This window comes from Episyrphus balteatus, chromosome 1 (genome assembly GCF_945859705.1).
Source record: "Episyrphus balteatus chromosome 1, idEpiBalt1.1, whole genome shotgun sequence".
In the NCBI taxonomy this organism is placed as follows: domain Eukaryota; kingdom Metazoa; phylum Arthropoda; class Insecta; order Diptera; family Syrphidae; genus Episyrphus; species Episyrphus balteatus.
The window spans coordinates 129313572-129334835 of record NC_079134.1 but is presented as its reverse complement, the minus strand read 5'-3'; the positions used below and the strand labels follow the sequence as shown (position 1 = coordinate 129334835).

General features: G+C 28.9%; 1 protein-coding gene across 2 annotated transcripts in view; it reads right to left on the bottom strand.

The window, feature by feature from the left end:
- LOC129907248 (BMP-binding endothelial regulator protein) overlaps positions 1-21264 on the bottom strand; it is a 163305-nt gene that overhangs the window by 65121 nt on the left and 76920 nt on the right. For both annotated transcript variants that reach the window (XM_055983362.1, XM_055983363.1), the window contains exon 3: positions 2953-3038. In XM_055983362.1, the coding sequence (XP_055839337.1) occupies positions 2953-3038 (86 nt within the window). The remainder of the gene's footprint in view (positions 1-2952; positions 3039-21264) is intronic.

The window sequence follows — 21264 nt, the reverse complement described above, 5'->3', positions numbered from 1 at the left end:
GTGTCTTTTTGTCTTTGTTAAATTTACATGATTATTTGTTAAATTTACAAGATTGATTTTTAAATTTACAAGATTAATTGTTATTTCAACAAGACTTTCTGGTTATCTAAATTTTGTTTAAATTTAAAATATATTCAAAGTTTGCATACTTTTTTGGCTAGTGTAGAAGGAACTTAATACTTATCTGTAAACTGAAATCTAATTCAAAAATTAAAACTGACTCACAGAATTGACATTCAGATACAAATCACATGGTACAGATAGTAGACACATGCATACGTAGTTGCAAAAAAACAATTTAGATAGAGGAGTGACGTTTTCTTTGTTTTTGTTTTTTTTTCTGTGCGGTCTCTCAACCAGCCGCAATTGTGTGTAATTTTTAATGAAAGATATCAAATTTGATTGGCAACAATACTAAATACTGGAGGGTGAAGTGATTGACAATAAATTCCGCACTTGAAATTCGATTTTCAATTCTGGCACACACATTACCTACTTATAAAATCAGTCATCATATTATCTATATTTCACATACTCAGCTACTGGCTTCTATAAATTTTTCTATAAACAAGTGACTTAACAAAATTATGTGCATACAAAAGAATTTATCGAGAAAATATCATTTAGCACAAAATTGAACAAATTATATTTAATTATTTAATTTATTTATTAAAAATGCTATAATAAATTGTCGATTAAAAATGGTGACGTTTATTTGTTGCTTCCCTCTCATTTTATTTTACATTCTCATAATATACCTACTTTCGTATATAGCAACGGAATTTTAAGAAAGCAATTAAAATTGTTGCATCGTTTGAATTATTTATTTATATAAAAAAAAAAAATCAATACAAAGGGAATTTTTGTGTAGCTTACTTTTTTTTGTACATATTTAATTTTTTTTTTTTATTATTTCAAATGAAATTATGTCAGGTCATTTGTAGAATATGCAACAATGTGACGTACGACACGAAACAAAAAAAAAAAAATGATACCTTGACTGTTTCTAATCAGCAACAGAGAGCAACACAATTTTCGTCGACACACCGACAACAACGACTATAATATGATGACGATAGATTTGAATGACAGGCACGACGAATCAATAAAATACAGTCTTATCGGGCCACGTTTTTTTAACGATCAATAAAAGTACGAGTAATAATTTGTACTTAATAAGCTTAATGAGGATTCATTTATGAAAAATATTAATGAAATGCAAAATATAGGAAGTCTATGCACTTCTAATATACACTTGCATAAGTCTACTATATATGTATGTTGTAAACAATTTTAAGGTGTGATTGAATATTTTTTTTTTTGAAATTAATGCTCAGATTCATAAATTAAAAAAAAAAAAATAATAATAATAATAATTTAAAGTTTTTGATAAGAGCGCCACGTTGGGCGCCACTTATAATTTTTTTTTTAATTTTATATTGCTTGTTATGTTAAGATCTGTCATGAGTGTCAGTAACTTTACAACATAATGTCATTAGGTTATGAATTAGTACTAAGAACTAAAACTGTCAAAGGAAACAACGTTTTTAAGAAGGTTTCACGTTGGGCGCCATTTCAGTTAAATATAATTTAAATTAAATAGAAGGCGGTCGTATAGGTTAAGGATTGTATTTTGCAGCAATTGTTCTAACAATTTGTACCATGAAAACAGAATTTAAAAGTGCATGTAGGTACTTAAACTAAATGGCGCCCAACGTGAAACTCTTTTGTATTTATTCTCCATTTCTATAAATTTTAACTATATGATTACATAACTTAATGGATATTTTCTATAATAAAAAAAACCATTGAAAATGAAAAATAAAAAACAAAAGAGTTGCACGTTGGGCGCCATCTAATTCAAATTGATTCCATTTAAATAAGATAAATAACTAAAAATATTTGTTTTCTTAAATTTTGAGGTTTCAATACATTCAAATGGTAAATAAAAAAAAAATATTTCAATGCATAGTAACAAATAAAAATAAAATTCATGTCAAATCATCAAAAAAAAAAAAAATACCTTTTATAGATGCTTTAACAAATATTTAAAGAAAATTTATTCAAAATAAACAAAAAATGAGTGACGTGAAAGTTCTGCTAAAAGCCAGTTATACAACTTTTGGTATTCCCCAGAAATGTGATGAACACAAAATTAAAAAAAAAAAATCAAAGAAGAAGATCAAAATAAAACTAAAAAGACTAAATAGGATAAAAAAAAAATGTATAATAAAATATAAAAAATTATAAATTCATCACCACATCTGCAATAAACTTGAACTTGACGTCTATCGACATGTCTATAACAAATATACACACAAATTCACTCACATATAAACCTATATTTTTATAATACAAAAAAATAAAAAAAAAAAAAATCTAATCCTATGCGTATTTTTATTAGATACGCGTTAGAGAGATTTTTTTTTTTTTTTATTTTTTATTTATATGTCAGATTTATTTGCGTAAGTCGTAGATCGTAGCCAGTGCGAACAAATGGAATGCTGTCTATTTCATTTTTAATGACGATTATAATGACGGGAAAGAAGAGAGACACGAAATGAAAAAATAAAATTAAAATATTTTAATATGATGGCTGCAAGGTTGCCACTGTTTTAGTTTTTTTTTTTTTTTTTGTTTTAAGTTTCAAATTGAATCATAATTTAAGTTAAACAAAATGAAGGAAGGTGATATTTAAAGAGCTAAAGTTCTAAACTTAAAAACAAAGGTCAGTGAGTGAGACAATGAAAAAATAAACATCATAATTTAAAAAAAATGACAGCTTAGAATTTGCAAGGGTCAGACCAAAAATTTTGGTCTTTAAGCCTATGACGTTACAAAACAAATACAACATAAACAATTTTCAAAATTCACTATATTTGTGTTTTTTTATTCCTTTAGGGAAGCCTATAAAACTAGATGTAAAACTGATTTGATTAAAATTTAACTCACCTGGCAGGCACATTTGAAGCAATTTGAATTTTGTATTCCTTGAATTTGAACTTCTTCGCCTTCGTTGGAACACGATTGGAGATTCCCTGGAAATATAAATAATGAAAGAAAAATTAATTTAGAAAGAGAAAATTAATTTATAGTTTTCTGTTTTGTAATAATAGAAAAAAGGTTTAATTTTAAGTAAATTTCTAATTTGGTGAAGACAAAACTTTTTACCAATCAAATCAGTTAGATTTACTAGATCGATTTTATAGTTTTTTTAATCAAAATCTGTCCTTCAAATTTTCTAACGCATATATTTGTTTTGACGTCATACATTTTAACATGAATAAAATGTAAAAAAAAAACAAGTTGAGTGAATTGATGAAAGCAAAAGAAGCCCTTTAATTTGATTTTTGTATTAAAATGATTTTTTTTTTTTCTTTCGGAAAAGAATAAATTTGCATTATAAAATTATTTACAAAACAAAAATATATGTTAATAACAAATTTATGGGGTTTTATTTCTTAGAAACTATTAAAGATGAATAACATCTATTGCAAATAAAAATGATAAATATAAAAAAAATTCCTATACAGGTTCATTACGTCAAACTAGAAAATCGATTGTTCCCTTTCAAGTCTAAAAAGGTTGATTGTCTTTCTGAAACCCAAATTTCTTTTTGCCAAAAGAACGAAAATAAACTTTTTGAGAGGTTTTTTAAGTGTTGAATCGAATCCGAAGTAAAAAAAATTGACTGGCACTGTTTTTGAAATATTACCGTTATAAAAAAACCTTTTTTTGCATTTTTAAATGGTAATATTTCAAATTTTTGCTTTCGATTCAAGTTCCAGGAACCCTTAAAACTGCAGAAAAGTATTAGTTGGTTCTTGTGTCAAAAAAAAGTTTAATTTGGTGTTTTTGAGTTTTTTTGAAACTCAGCTTGAGGCTTAAGCTCTAACTTAACAAGACTCTTATAACTCCCATCATCACTTCAAAATTTGGTTGACGGCTTCGAGCACATACACACGCAAAAGTTGGTAGTCATCGACAAAAATATCTTGCAAATCTTGAAAAATACGACCTAGCAACAAGAGGCTATAGAACGAAGTAAAAATTTTACAATTGACAAATATTTCTTCCAATTCAAAAGATGTCTAGAGAATACTATAGAAAACCATCCAAATCCACTAGAAAAAAGAATAATCAGCAGCCCAAGACATCCAAATACCTAAGTTTTTGGGACTCTTCTCGTCTGGCTTTTAAGATGCATCTATTTAGTCAAAAAGAAATCCTACAGCTAAAAATGGATGAAGATGGCCTGACTACCTTGAAAATAACCTAAAAACATAAGAAGATAAAAAAGAAAATAAAAAAAGGCCGATTTACGGACGATGATTTTACGTGATAACGTCGTCAGAAAAAAGGTTGTGTGCTTTTGTTTAAAATGAGTCAATTGAAGCGTTTACTTATTTTAAACAATCATAATTTACAAGAAAAAGCTAAAAAAAAATACCTATTTTATTTTCTCATTATATTAATATTTTTATTTTAAAAGCTTACAAAAAAAATTATGCAATTTAAAAGCCAAGTATTTCATCTTAAGAATAAAAACATTTTTTGCAATGCGCAAAAAGTATAAAAATAACTTATTGAAAACAATCATTTTCATCAAAAAAAGCAAAAAAAACATGAATTTTTATCTTCTCACGTCATTAACTCCATTTTTTTCCCTAACAACCTATACAAAATTTTATACCATCTGAAAGCTTATTGTCTAAGCTCAAAATACATATATATATCGATCAGGTCTATGAGACATCTACAAAAAAGGCTAAAATTTTTTGACTCGATCAAATATCATTAAAAAAAGCAAAAAAAAAAAAAACATTTATTTTTATGTTCTCACGCTATGGAATCAATTTTTTAGTTTGACAACCTATACAAAATTGTATACAATGTGAAAGCTTATTATTTCACCTTTTATATGACGGATCAACCTCTCTTGTTTCTACCGTTATTCAGTCAAAACTCACTAAACGATTCAAATTTTTTGCACATGTATGCACATAAGGCAAAAACCTACATGTCCCTACCCAAAATCATCATTTTGTCATAGCCCCAACACGTGTACAACGTTCAAACAAAACGTTATAGCTTAGTTTAAAAATTTTTTAGAATTTTTTCTTAAATGCAGTTATTCTTAAATTAGTCTCATCTATCTATAGCAAAAAAAATCAACTCACTGCGATTTCGCGTTTAGATTATAGCCCAAACTTCATCTTTCCGTTTTACCCCTGTTGACCCTATTAAATGACGGAATTTTGAAAAATCCTTTATTTGGATTAAGCTTTAGTTTATTATCTTTCAAATAATTCATAGAAGATTTTTGTATCTCTAATAGTTTATTTTTAATTTTGAATTGAAATTTTTGCCGCACTGCGAAAGTGCGAGAGTGGAACGGGAGAAAATGGCGTCACTTTTTTGTGGTGGCTGCCATGGTTCATCGATTTATAAGACGTTATCACGTCAAAAAATAAATAAACAGATTGCCAGGAAAAAAGTTTCTAACTTTATGTATTCTGTATTTTTTTTTTTTTCAAATGACTGTGATTGTTATTGCCTATTTTGAAGCCACCCTTTTTCAGATTAAAGCCTATTACATACTTGTGAAGCAAGTCGTGAAGTGAATTCATACAATTTTGTTTTGTTTTCAATTTTCAAATTAATTTTTTTCGAAAAATATATAGGGTGAAAGAGATACCCGTACATTTTGCATGTGAACTACTTTACGTCGCACAGTGGGGCAGAATGCCTTAAAATGTGGTATTAAATCAACCGTAAGAGCTAGGAACCTGAAATTTTGTATATATGCTTCTGAGACCCTTACTAGGCCATATCTAATGCTATAATTGCCACGCCCACTAAAACCCCCACTTATTTGGGATCTAATAAAAATGTTAGTATTTTTCAGATTGAACGTTTATTTTAAGGCTCAAGATACTTAATAATACATTAATTTCTTATCTGACATAACTTTTATCCATGCTTTTATCCAACTTTAAACTTATTGTAAAGAAAATCTGATTAAAAAAAAAAAAATCTTTTTTTTTTTAATTTTAAGTTTTTATTTTCATCGACTTTTTTAAATTTAATTAAAAAAAAACTAAAACAAAATTATAAAATAAGTTTATTCATCATTTTCGTCATCAGATACGTTAGTTTCAACAAAAATGTTTGCTTCGGGAAAACTTGGAGGTTTCAATAGCGCAGGTGCTTCTGGGGGATAAGACTGCAATTTTTTTGGACGAGCACGTTTCTTTGCAGATTCTTCTGCCTTTTTAAAAACAATTGAGGTATTGAGGTATTGAGCCAATTTTCGTTTGTTGCATTAAATCTTTGTTCGATTCTAGAAGCTTTGACCCACCGTGAAGCAAAACTCTCCAATTTTTTTTTTTATCAACACGAAAGTTCACAGGAACGTTCACATGTGACCAAAAAAAAAAAATGTATGGATTCACTTCACGACTTACTTCACCAAGTATGCACTAGGCTTAAAGTTTTATTAGCAGAGTTTAATTTAGTCTGGTAAAATTTTGAAGTCACCAAACCAACCGATACCAGTTAAATTCGTTGATATCCTCACTTACGCCTCATCAATGTATATTGTAGTTAAAAGCACTGTTGCACAGACTCTTCGAATTCCCCGTCAACCTATAAGATTAACAGAAAAGGTACTTGGAAAGTTATCCGTGTAGACACGTACTAAAGCGGCCATAAATAAGATTCAATAACTGTTCAATTAATAATCGTTAACAAAAGCTTTGTCACCTGTTAAGACGAAAGTTGAAGCTGCATGTCGAAAACCGAATTCTATCAATAGATTAGGTTTACTAAGTCAACTCTTATGGTTCAGTATGAATGTTTTATAGTCAAATACTACTACTATTAAAAAAAAAAGAATTTGTCAAGTACAAGAACTTTCGTACTTTACTAATGAACATTGTAATTTCCTCGCATTCATAAAATGTAATAATGACTTGGGCGCCATTTCAAGTCAGTTTCCTCTTTAGTTTATGTTAATTAGCTTCTCCAAGAAGGATAACAATTTTACCAACCAAAGACCAAAAATACAAAAAAAAGTGTCAGTGACAACATTAATATGCCACTGCGTTACGCTTGTTTTCAATTATGTCAAAACCTTATATGCGTTACCAATTGACACCTTATTTGGTAACAAATCAGATGCATTATTTGATTACAGTATAATTTGATTCAATAATAATATAAACAGAACTTTTTACGGACTTTTGAAGTGTTTATTTATTTATGTTTATTTGTTTGTTTGATTTTTTTTTTTTTTTTTTAACCTTAAACCATTTAGGGTATCACGACAATTTACGACACTGTGCGCCACACTCTATACGTGCTGACCTTATTACTCATTGATTTTTCACTTCTTCTTTTTCTTCATTTCATTTTTTTTACTTCTTCTGTGGATGTCAATTGGATATATTGAAAAATCGTTGGATCATAAAACATCAATATATGCTCGTATCTCACAGTATTGATATCGCCCAACGTGAATCTATATTAGATACTCTTGATGACGACAGAGCGACGGTCTTCACTTAAAAGCTAGCTGCTATTGATGAAGCACACCTTGAAGATGCAGTCAGAGTCTATACTGTGTTTTGAAGTCTGGATGACGAAGAGCCGCCGCGAGTTCGAGTCGAAGCCGAGAGAGGAAAAACATGAATAAAATACATAAAAATGCAAAACACGCTTTCCCTTGATTATATTTATTTATTAATTTTGTCGTTTGGTATAATTTTTTTTTTCGATTTTTGTTGTTGTAGTTGTTTTATTGGAGGGTAACATCCAATCCACACTTGTTAAAAAAAAAAAAATATAATAACCGGTAACCGGTATGCTATAGTTGTTGGCCGACTGCAAACAACAATATCACTTCTCTTCTGGTCACACAAAGTATAGAATGCAACTAAATAAAAAAAAAAAAACAATATATATGTAAAGAGAAGGCCCCCAAGACTTCAAGACCCATTTAAATGATACTCTAGACCAGATAACGTGTTGTGGTTCTCTGGTGGCACTCATTCACGGATTGTTGCAAGTTAAATTTAGGTTTTCGTTTTGTTTGGATTGTTTGAGAGGTAGGTATACGAGAATGTAAAAAGGCTGAGCTGAGGAAGTATAGGTAGGCTGTGTGATTCTTGACTGGAATTGCAAATGTCTCTTTTGTGATTTCCACATGCTGTTTGTTGTTGTTGTTTTTGTTTGGTAATAGTTATAGAGCAGAGAAATATTTGCACTATACGCTATAGCTGATCGATTTTGAAAGACCTCTGTACTCATAACTACTTTTTTTTTTTTAGAATTCATTCAGATTGTCATTGGTATGTGGATATAGGGTAAAGCTATTAAGTTTTGGACTTGTTGAAAAAAATTAATAACTATTGAAAAATTGTGAAGAACATGCGTATGGTGATATTTTGAAACCCCGAATACCGAAAATCCAAAATCCCGAAAACCCAGAATCCCCAAAAACAAAACACCAAAAATGGTGTTTACTCAAACAATTTTCTCGCTCAATCCAAACAACTTATAAGCTAGAGCTGCTGAAAAACTTCTATCACTCTAAAGGTCGGTGAAATAACGGTTTCTGTGGCGTCACGTTTTTGAGATATAAGAAGTTCAAAATGAATTTGTATCTATACGAAATGTCACGTCATAGACTTTTTTCGACTTCGGATTTGAATTTAATATATTAAAATTTATTAGAAAAGTATATTTTGGTTTACCGAAAAAATTAATCACAACAAAAACATACTGTTAAAAAGTTCTCCTATGTTGAAATTATGCTGGCACAAAAAGTAGGTACTGAGATTTAAAAGTGTACCAAGTTCTAAAGTTTGGGTTCAAATTCGTATCAATAAAATTTTGATTGTTCTCTTGACAATTTTTCTTTTAATTATCGATTTTTAAAGTTATTTCAAAAATTGCCAAGTAAACAATCAAAATTTTATTGATACGAATTTGAACCCAAACTTTAGAACTTGGTACACTTTTACATCTCAGTACTTTTTGTGCCAGCATGATTTCAACATAGGAGAACTTGGCTCTTTTTTTAACAGTATGTTTTTGTTGTGATTTCACTACTTTTTGCAAGGTATGGCTGTAGAATTGAAAATCTCTATATTTGATGAAAATTCAGTGAAAATGGGGGCGGTTACCACGCCCCCTGGCTGAAATTCTCAAATTTTAAATTTTTTCCTTTGTATAAACTACCATCTCTACCATTCTACCAAATTTCAAGATTCTACGATAATCAGAAATGCTCTATAATATTTGATTAAAATTCAGCGGAAATGGGCGGATGCCACGCCCCCTGAATTGAAAATCTCAAATTTTTTCCTTTGTATACACCACAAGTCCTATCACCATGTAAAATTTCAAGTTTCTACGATATCGGGAAGTTCTCCATAATTTTGAAGATCTGTCAGTGAGTCAGTGAGTGAGTGAATCAGTGAGTCAGTTACGGTTTTTGCTATTTTTGAAGCCCTATATCTCAGAAACTACTCATCGTAGGAGGCTGAAATTTTGTGAGGTGTTTGGTTTTGACCAGCTCAACAAATGTAGCGAGTTGAAATTTCTAGCATGTTTGGTGTGGAAGTTAGAGGGGGGTCGAAAATGGCCTGAGTTGTTTCCTGTAAATAAGGGTGTAGTGCTAAAGTTTCTAGAGAACTTGGCTGGGCACTACCGTGCCCCTTGATTCTCAGTTTTATTGAACAATGAAATTTTTCATATTTACTTGAAAACATAGTTGGAATTATTCAATTTTCCTATGAAACATAAATATTTTGCTAAATTAAAAAATAAATCCATGATATGGCGTAATAAGAGGTCTAAAAGTGTGTTTTACTAATTTGGCAATTTTTGGACTTTGTTTTCAAAATTTTTAATTTTTTTTATGGAATATGATATATGTACTTGTACATATATGAATATATAAATCCTAAATCTAAGATCCAACACCTTTTTGACATATAAGTTTAGCAAAGTTTCTAGCTTATAAACTATTTTGAAAAAGAAAATTCTATTTAAAGGCTTATTCTGGCCGCTATTTGGAGCCGCCATTTTGAATTAAAAAAAGTTCACTCTGGCAAAGATAAAAATATAATTTTCGTCAAAATCTATGCATAAATTAAAAAGATATGACCATTTTTGTAACGATAAATATTTTCGACTTTTTCTGTTACTTTATGAGTTTTCGTCTATTACTTGAAAAGCTAGCTGAATTTGAAAATTTTGTATTAGTTAATGTTTTTTAGATAATTAAATTTCCTATCGTTATGTATCCTTTTAAAAAAATTGAAATATTGTAAAAACTTAGGAAAAACTATTCAAAAAAAGAGAAAAAAAAAACGAAATTTTTGATGTTTTTACTAAATGGTCTGTTTTTATCATTTGAGCATTTATTGATATTGAACATGTAAAGGAGAAAAGAAAATACTTTATCTTTCAACATAATGGTGACAAAATTCGAATACGGCTAAAATTGGGTAAAATATGGACTTTAAAAATTTCGTATGGTCTTTTTGAACCATTTTTCTTCGAAAGATTTTGATTTTTTCTTTCAGTAATAAAGTTTTTTTTTGCAAAAATTTCCTTTAAAAATCGATTTTTTTAAAAATGTTTTAATACATTGCACTTAAACATCTGGAGTGACCCAGAAAAGTTGTTCCAGTGTTTGTTGCTTATTTACTCAGCTTTAAAAAAAAACAACAAAAAAAAAACTTTAAAAAATCTTATCTCGAAAAAATATCCATAAATATTTTTTTAAATAAGATTTTCGAGTTTTCTGGGCTCAAATCTATACGAAAAGTATAACGGCATTTGGTGTCCAAAAATTTTTTATTTTTTTTTTAAACTAGTGTAGTCAACTAAATCGCTAATGGTTAAACCAATTTTGTTTAAAATTTATGTCAAGTCGGTTTGTATAAAAATAAAGGTTTATGGTTAGCTATCTCCCATGTTCCAAAACAGGGGTATTGAGTGTTCAGAGCAGACAATTTAACGCACTTATGACAACGTTTATTGAAAAAATATGTGTGACAAATTCTATATACGAAATCGAATCAAGGATCGAATTCGCCAAATTAAGTCTGACAATTGTGATTCACGAACTTAATCTAAATATGTATAGATATTTCTCATCAGTATATAAGAGACCTATAAGAGAAGATCATTCAACTAAAATCCTGCCTATTTAATAAAAAGAAAGAAAATGTTTAAAAAATTTCTAAACAGTGAATTGTATGCCATTTTTTGAAGTGAAAACTTCTTTAGTATCATAGTGATTTGAAACAAGATGAAACGAAAAAGCGACACGAAAAATCAATTGATCATAACTTTTTTGTTTTAATAGATAGATGAATGAAATTTATACAGTAAATAGGTAATTAAAATAAATTATGATTGTGCAAAATTTTAATTAATTTCATATTCAAAATTCTGAGATAACGGTGAAAAGATGTTCTTTTCTCAGTTTGAAATTTCGACATGGTTGCCTTTAAAAAATTCTTACTTTTTTTGTAGGCATGGTAGAAATATTATTGAAGCGTCATATAAAAGGTGAAATAATAATGATATAAAATTTTTTATAGGTTGTCTTTTTAAAAATGGATTTAATGGGGTTAGAAGAGAAAAGAGATTGATTGTTTTGCTTTTTTTTATGAAAACTAATTGGGTTAAAAAAATTCTAGCTCTTTTTGTAGATGTTGTATAGACATGGTCGATATAAATATTTTGACCTGAAACATGGTATAAAATTTATTGTAGGTTGTCATATAAAAAAAGTGATGGAATAATATATTTTTTCGATTTTTTTTAAATGATTTTTAAGGTTTCACTTCAACCACGTGTGAATTGCACACATGATTTTTTTTTTTTAATACGTAGCAAACACCATTTTTAACGTGTGCCACAAAATCGAAATCCAGCACGATCAGATTTTTGTCGGTTCACTGAGGTGTATACGCAACATTATTTTTTTTTAACCGAGTATTTACTTAAAATTTGTGGATACCCAAATTGCGGAAAATATCTTACATGCCTATGCTCTTCATAATTTTTGATGATTATGTTTTGTTTTGTTTCATCGTTATTTAAACAGATGTTTGTGCATTTTGATTTGGAAGTACTACGCTATGCTAGAATCGGTACTAAGACCTATCCAAAGATACCAATCATTTAGGGCTATTCCTGATTGTGATATAATTGCATTCAATGAGCATTATTAAACAAAACAAAAGAAAATACCGTTATTCAAAAAAAAAAAAAAAATTATTGCTTTGAAGCATGATTTTGGGGTATTTTTCGTAATAGGTCCTATGAACTAAAACCAAACCCTCAAATACCCTTTTTTAACATTTCATAACTTATCAATATCCTTTTATGTCTTATTTCAATCGATGCTGCTCTTTATTGGGAATTTTTATTTCGTTAAAAAAAAAATGTTACTCATACACCACAGTAACCTTTCTCATAACATTTTCGGAAACGTGACGTAATTTGTCTGTACATGAGTAAGTATTAGGGAGGTAATATTTATACCAATCCCGATATTACCTATGTCCATTGGCATTCGAAGTAAAATTCGAAAATCTACAAAAGAAAAGAAAATTTATTTGAAAGTTTCATATAGACAAGCACACCAAATTTTTGTATGTCTATTTGGAATCGTTAAAAAATAGTACACACAAGACATTTTGCCTTGACATAACATAGTTTCCTGTATGTGTTTTGACTTTGTTTATGGAAATTGTTTTCATTCTTAGATTTTTTTTTATAGTAATGCCTGGGTAGAGTATAGGTATTAATGGCGGCATACGGCCTGGCCGTAAGTTTCGACAACAACGAGAGGAAAATCTCAGCAACTTGTTGCATCTTATACGAAAGACTCGTACGAAGGTTGGTGTACGTATATAAAGTGTATGTAGGTATATTGTATTTACTTTTCACATTTTTTTTTTGTTCTTTTATATCGAGTACACTGAGACTATGAAAACGCGTCAAGAGTGCAATGTGCGCGCTCTTGAGGAGTGCTGCTAGCGAGGAGAGACTGTGTGGTACTTTTCTCGATGGTTGTTCCCTGTCCGCTGGATTCCATATTCTCTGGGCTATGCTTTGATATCTTTTCCTATAGTATGGAGGGAAACCTACTCTCAATGGCATATATGTATGATGGTGGACCAAAACCAAACAATATGTGTATAAAGATTGAAGACTGAAGAAAAAGAAAAACTCCTTTTTTCCGGTCTTTTCCGAGATGTTGTCGCGCGAAACACCTGTTCGGAAATAATTTATCGCATTTGGTATTTTCTGAACTCTGTGTGTGTACGTAGGTAGGTATGTAGTGTAGCTGGCTTGGTCGCCCGCTCTCTGTGACTTGTTTGTTGTTAAAATTGCAGCTTAACAGAGCGTTGGGTGAATTAGTGTTTTGGTTACAGTTCAGAGACGTAGTATTGAACAGGGATGTGGTTTAGGTAATGTTTTGAAAAAAAATATTGTTTTTTTTTTTAAGTATTGTTATCGTTATGTTTATTAATACAAATTAAAGTATGACATACAAAAAAATGCAATCAAGGGTCTCAGATTTTAAACAAAAAAAAGTACTAAACTTATAACTTATGTTTTTTGGTTTGAAAGAATGGTCACACTAATGGCTTTTGATATTGAAAAAGTATCGGAAACTCGAAAACGGATCCAAAATTGAAAGTTTTAGATACTTAGAAGTATTTTTGTATAACTAGAAATAAAATTATTTAAAAAAAAGTATCATTTCGACAGCACTGGTAAAAAATAAATCCTAAGTTCCACGATTTTTATGTGATCGAGAGTAAATGTTTTCAGAGAATATATAAAAACATAAAACAACAAACTTAAAAAAAAATTAAACAACAACAACGATGGAGAAACAAAAAAAAATCTAGTAAAATGTAACACGCGGCAAGGAATGTGTGGTGAGGAAATGTATGTTTGGTTCATGAAGGACGAAGTGAACTAAGCTCTGGAAAAGTGGACAAAATTAAAGAAAAAACAAACTTGTCTCTAGCCAGAGAGCTATCCGCCAATATGCAGCAGGTTTATCGCCCGAAGGGAATTCATCGGGTGTTCAATTAAACATCAACGTGGTTTAGTGTGTGGAATGGTCTGTTGTTGGTGTCCCTTTTGCTAGCAGGCAGCAGCTCTAATTCAGTTGATGGGGGAATGCAGTGCAAAAGGAATCAGACGTGTACTCGAGATATTTATATACGACCACGGCAAAGACGAACGACGATGGTTAAAAATATTTTGAAGAGCTAGGAAGTTCTTTGTCTATTTTATTTTGTTTTTTTTTTTCTTTGGACAAATATTGCATTCTATATAATAGTTGTGGAATCCTTGCATTCGCATCATCATCATCGTCCACCGTTGTGGTACAACCAGATGGTTGAAAGATTATTGTGTGTGCGGACAAATCCAGATTTGGAATCGACTTCCGTTCGTCAATGAGGAGGAAATTGATTGAATTTTAACAAACGATCATCATGATGGTATCTGTTTTTTTTTTTTTTTTTTTTGTACTTATATGTTTTCAAAATGGATTAAAGTCGTTTTTTATTGTTACTGATAGTTAGGAAGATTATTGAATTTTCTTATCAACTTTAGCATTCAGTTTCCGAAGAATTCTGATTTCCGATTTATCAAAATTCTACACTATTTCTTATTCCCCATTGAACAATGATGTCAAGAAGATCTTTATGCGAAGAACAAGAATCTGCAGAACAAGAATTTCAGTAAAACAATTTAATGGGTTAGAAGTTTCAGGCAAGAGGTTATTTAAAAATATTAAGAAGAGAGTTGGAGACAAAACGGAGCCCTGAGGCATACCAGCAGTTATTTTGGTGAAGTGAAGATTTATCACATTTTGGCCAGAAAAGCGAAGACAAGTTGAATTATTATGAACATTAAAATAACCCGTAATTAAAATATCAGTGGGAGGATAATGGGAAACAGTTCTTTGGATGGAATCAGACAGAACATTTTAAAGTTAATTAATGAACAGGATAATTTCCTTGTGAGGAAATAGAATTTCATATTTGGACCAAAACTGACGGAACCTGCCATAAAGAAAACCAAAATAAAAATAAAAATATTTGTTGCAAATAAGACTTTTTTTTTTAAATAAAAACAATTTTTTTAAACTTTAGTTACTGTTAAAGTTAGTTAGTTTTCCAAAATTTATCGTAAGTGACTAAGCCAATTTCAATAAAAATTCAAACCACAGAAGCCGTTCAAAAATAAATATTAACATTTTATAAAATTTTCCAAATCACATTTTTGGACTTTTTAAACATGTTCAACTTTCCTGATGAAAAGATAATTTTTTTGAGAATAGATCATTGAATTTTTTCGAAATTTTGTTTTTAAGAAAATATTAATCAACAGTTAATATCGAAATTTGGAAAAAAATTGCTCCAAAGATTTTAACTTTTTTTCCAAAAATTTCCTTCTTTACACAGTGTTGCCAGGACCAGCTATTTATAGCCAAACCGGCTCCTTCAAGTTTTCTTCGGCTCCTTCAAATTCTGATTTCCGATTTATCAAAATTTGTCCGCTTAAGTTTTCAATTTGGCGATTTTTGGCTAATTCAAAATTAAAAACTTTTCTAATAAAAGAACTTGATTATTATGATCACGCCTTAAAAGTCTTCGAAGTAGAATTAAACTTCTTCGAAGTAGAATCTGACGTCTTGCTGAAAATCGCAATTGTGAATGTACCTAGGTACTTCCATTTTTATTCATATATAAGGCGTTTAGAATTATAATGGGTCAAGTCCACTTCTCTTTGGGTTGGATGTTTTAAGGTCTTAAAAATTAAGGGTTTCGTTTTATATCAAATAAAATAAAAGAAAGACATTTATTTCCTTTAGTTTCTGAGAAAAAGCTTCTCAAAGTTCAGTATATTGCATAAATTTCAAGTCGACTTCACCTATTTATTACTCCGAAAGCCTCATATTTTGTTTGCACTTTTCCACAATGTACATATATTTGTTTTGTTATTTATTACTAAAATTAAATTTAAAGAATCTAACTTGAAGTCTAAATAATAATAAATAGCTAAAATAATGTGTTACTCTCTTGTTGCATGTAAGTAACATGCACTGCCTACGACCAACAAAAAAAGTCGGACAACTGGGAAAATAATTTTTTATAGAACAATAATGTATGCTGCTTCTTCTAAGCCAAAAAACAAAACACTTTCTGGATTAACATTTTTTATATTTGTTTTTCAAAATTATGACCATATATAAAAAAAAATTTTTTTGCAAAAAAAAAAAAAATGTGAATTTCAGTCCCTTTTTCGATAAACAAAAATTAAAGGTATAATATTTGACTAACTTTTTGTAATAATCCAGTAACTAGGCATTATTATCTTTCAATTAAGCCATTGAAACCTAAAAAAATATTTAATGGAATATTTTTTACGAATTTTTAGAAATATGTTACATGAGAGTAACGCTGGGTCCGAAAGGGTTAAAAATCAAATTATGATAAATTCTTTAAATTTTTTATAAAAAGCTTTATTATAAGGGTAAGTTTGTGCGACCCAGCCGCAAGTTTTGTTTGCACTTTTTAATTTGATTTTTTTTTTTTTGAAAAAGGGAAGGATAAAGAAATTTGGACATTACTTAGCTTGGCTTAAATAAGTTCGCGTTTGGAGTTGCCCACGATGGAGGAGGCCATTATCTGATATAATTTTTATCTTTTTTCTAAACAATCATGACAATCCCATTAATTGTTTTACCTAACGATGATATCTTTAAAAAAATGTCCTAAAATATTTAAGCACGTTTTTCAAACGAAAAACTTACATTAATCGGATATTCACCGATTCTTAAAAAAAAATTGATATTCATTAATTTCGAATATTTGCATAAAAAATTTGTGTGGTTATTTAAATTGACTATTAGCATAACTTTAATCGACTAAAGTTCAATATTCTCTTAAAGCAATAAACCTCATTGATCATCACAAAAATATTGACAGTTCCCAAGTTTTAGATCAAAATTTTCAACAAAAATTTGCTTTTGATTATTTAATCTTCAATTTTCCTTAAAAATGAAAGTCCCATAAAATATAAGCATATAAATAAAAATAATTAAACACCCCCATCGAATTTGCAATTCCAATTCCGGTTGGGAATTCCCAACCAAATAAGAAATTATATATAAATTATTTTGTCAAAAAATCTTCATCCATTGATTTTTATACAAAAAAGAAAAAAAAACTTTGTTTGTTATTCCATTCCACTTTTTTTTTTAATAAGAAACTTTTTGGAATGTGCAATTCAAGCTGTTGTTAACCTTGAAAAAGTATTTGAAGAATTTTTAAATAAACATACCGGAGGAGATGATTTCTGCGAGAATAGGTTTATTTTGTGCTAAAAAAATTAACAGCTTTTTTTTGTTTGCTTGCTTGCTTGTATAATAATTAAAATGTAAATGTTGGTTTTCTTAATAAAAAAAACACAATTTATAATGAAAAAAGAGAATTCTAAATGTTAAGTCTTTCTTTTAACAATCTTTTCCCATTAAAAACAAAAAATTTAAAAAACACAAAAACATTCCCAAAAAAAAAAAACATAGGAATTTTTATGTTTAAAGCCATAAAATGCTGCGAAATTCCTTCAGAGATTAAGAAAGAGCTTATTATGCTTGAGAATTTGAATTAAGTAATTAGCAAAGCAAAGTTAAGACTTTGCACATAAATGTTGTTATTATTTAAAAAAAAAACATTCTGAGACTTGATGAAAAGTTATGAAGGAATAAAATTTTGAAGAAAGTTGACAAACATTTTTGGGAACACTACTTTTTTTTTAGAAAAAAATTCAAAATTTGTAAGGACTTAAAATTTGTCTGGCCTTAAGTGAAATCTCTATTCGCTCATTAGGAACCTTGTTTAAAAAAAAAGGAAAAAAAAATTAATGACCTTCGGTGTATGTCCTAATCAAAGGTACACATCCATCATCATTTTAACCACCATCATTTTAACCCATCAACAATCTTCTAGAAAAGAAGAAGAAAAAACAACCACTCTGTAGGTAATTATCATTTTTATCTGAGTTTAAAAAAAAAAAAATTCTTTAAGACAAATAAAATATTCTAGACAAAAAACATGGATAAGAAACACAAACAACAAATGAAGATGTCGACATGGGGTACCGACAGAAACGACATCCCAAAAAAAAACAACTACAAACACCGCAGGCTGTTTTTCATTTTTATAATCACATCCACGCGGGCAATAATATTCTATAAGGATTTGAATGCAGCTGATTCCAGAGAGATTCCACCTGGAGTTGGAATTTCCCAGCAAAAGACCACAACCATCATCGACTTAAATGTCTTTTAAAATCTGATAAGCAATTAATATGATTTAATATTTTTCATGTTTCTAAATTTACCTCCATGTCGTTTTCGTAGGTATACTTACTCATAAAAAGCCCCTATAGATTAGATGCCTATATTATGTTTGTATGCCTTTCCACACAGTTTTTTTTTTTTTTTTTAAGAACGATGAGATAAAGACAGAAGACAAATTCCCGCACTAATCACCCACTCGAAGGGGGCATTCTTGTCAAATATTTGTTTTTAGCTGAGTGAAATGATTTAAGCAAGGTGAATTTCACCAACTCTGTATTGGGTGGATAGAAAGAACATCTTAAATGAATTTGAGTCCAAAAATGTATGCGATTTGATTTTATTAAATAAAATTTTTTTTTCAATAATATTTTGGTAAAAAATGTTTCATTTATTAGCAATTAAAACTAATCAACATCTTAAACCAAAATTTGAAACAAAATTTAAAAATAATTTCTATCTTCGTGACCTTTTTCTTATAATATTGAATCCTAAGCCGGCTTTAGGTCTTTATTGAATCTACAATCTTTATCGACGTTTTGAACGTGTCTACGTTCTTCTTCAGGACTATAATACATAGTTGGATAAAAAAATTTCAAAAAGATCTAATAAATAGAAAAAATCTAATATACTTACAATATACAAAATCTGTTTAGATTTTAAAAGGTTTCTTAAAATTTATTTTGTTGGTTTTGGATGCTTTTTTATTTTTCAATATTTCAAAATTCAAAAATTCAAAGTCTTGAAAAAGATGTTTTAAACTTTCGAAATTTCAAAAAATAAGAAATTTTATTTTATTATTTGATGAGAAATTCAAAATTTCTTATCAAATTTGCCTACAGAATAAATATTGCTTAGCCCTTCACAATCTGACCTTCTATTAACAGTATTGTTGGTATCTAAAATATGTAGCATTTCTATTAACATTCTCTTATTATAGCGTGTTTCAGTATGTAAAATATCTACATTATTGAAGTCTGGTCTATTTCCTAGACCAATCACGTTTTGTAAAGCTTTGCACTGTTTACGAAACAATGTTTAAAAACTCCGTAACACCCCTAAAATCTAGATTAAGGGGCAAAAAACGGTTTTTTTGGGACCTTCGCCCATTGCATAAAACATGTGGTTTGGTTAATTCATCTAGAATTTATAAGCTGACAAAGTTAAAAAATTCCATTTTTTTCGTCATTTACCCAACTTCTACATCAAAACAACATGCTGTTTTAAAAATATTTTATATTTTATATTTTTTATTTATATCAAATACCCAAATATAAAAATTCGACCGAACAAAAATGTTGTTTTGGGCACGTAGTAGGTTAACTTGGGCGCCAGGATTTGATAAATACGGTATTTTTTTGTATAGGAGTTCAATACAATCTCTTTTTATTATGCGATTGGATAAATAAAATAAAAAAAAAAATTATAAATGATAACATTTCCGAAAGGCAGAATTGTACTTTTAATTCTAATTTTTAAATCAATACCTACATTTTATTTTAACCAATTGTTTTTGAAATAATCGATTTCAAAGTTAAAAATAGGCGAAAAAACATTAAAAACAAAACTAATTGAATACTATTTTTTTCAGACTGTGAATTTTAATATAACATTGAATCATACAGAAATCTGCCTCAATTGATTCTTTATCGAATCGGTTTTGAAAAAATTGAAAAATAAGAAAACTCCTTTTTTATCAGATTTTTCTTTTTTCAAACTAGTTTTTAAAATTTTTTTTTTTTCAAATTATTTTTTTTTTATATTTTATTTAAGAAATCGAAAATGGGGTACATATTTGACGAAGATAGATTTTTTTCAATAGGCGAAAAAAAAACCGTTTCTTTTCGAATAAAACTTTAAACTTGTAGATGTTGAATATTAGAAGTTGGGGTCTATTGCTACGATAGTTCTTCAGATCTAATTTTGTTCAAAATACCAGAAATGTTAGCGGAAATGACTTTGATGACCATCATGATTGTTTTTTTTTTGTTTTGTTTTTTATGTCACTTACAAAAAATTTTTGAATTTGTGACATATTTATCAAGGAAAATGCATAAAAAAGAGGAAAAGCATTGTTTTTTTGTTAAAGTCAAAATCATAATCTATTAATTTTAATGGATTGCATCGAAACTTATTAGGATTTGTTTGAGCATATTAAACTGTTAAAATGCATAATCAGCATTACTGGTCTTATCGATATTTCCATCTAAGTAATTGACTATCCCAAGAGCATTTTTTTCTTGATTTTTCAATTTAGGTACCTTATGCAAAAAATAATTTTTTTTTTTTCAAAAACCCATACATATCTACTTGATATTTGTGGGAAATTTATTCAAGATTTCAAAACACTCCTTAATCCCATGCAATAAGCGGTTCCTGAGATATTGGTGGTAAAAGACAAAAAGATCCTTTCCGGACAAAGATCGATAACACAGCGTAGAAGTGTTTGTATCGAACTTAAAAAATGTAAGCTGAATGAACAAGTTTTCCAATTTTTTTTAAGTTTTTAGACCAAAAAAAGAACCTGAAAATTTTCAAAAAATTTTTTTTTTTTTCGTATTCATCAATATTGAGAACTAGAAAGTTCGAGCACTTGGAAAACCTTAACAAGTTTGGAAATTAATTTTCCAACAAGTCCTACCACGGACAAACAAAAAATAGAGCGTTTTTGAGAAGAAAGTAGTTTTGTTTTTTTATAATTTCGCAAAAAACGGAAAAACAATTTTGCATCTAATTTTCTGTTTTTGGTTTTATTTTTTTTTTTAGAAAACAGAACCCCTCTCCCATACAATTATTTTTGTCTCGACCCAACCTATACGTTTTAGTTAATATATCACATTCAT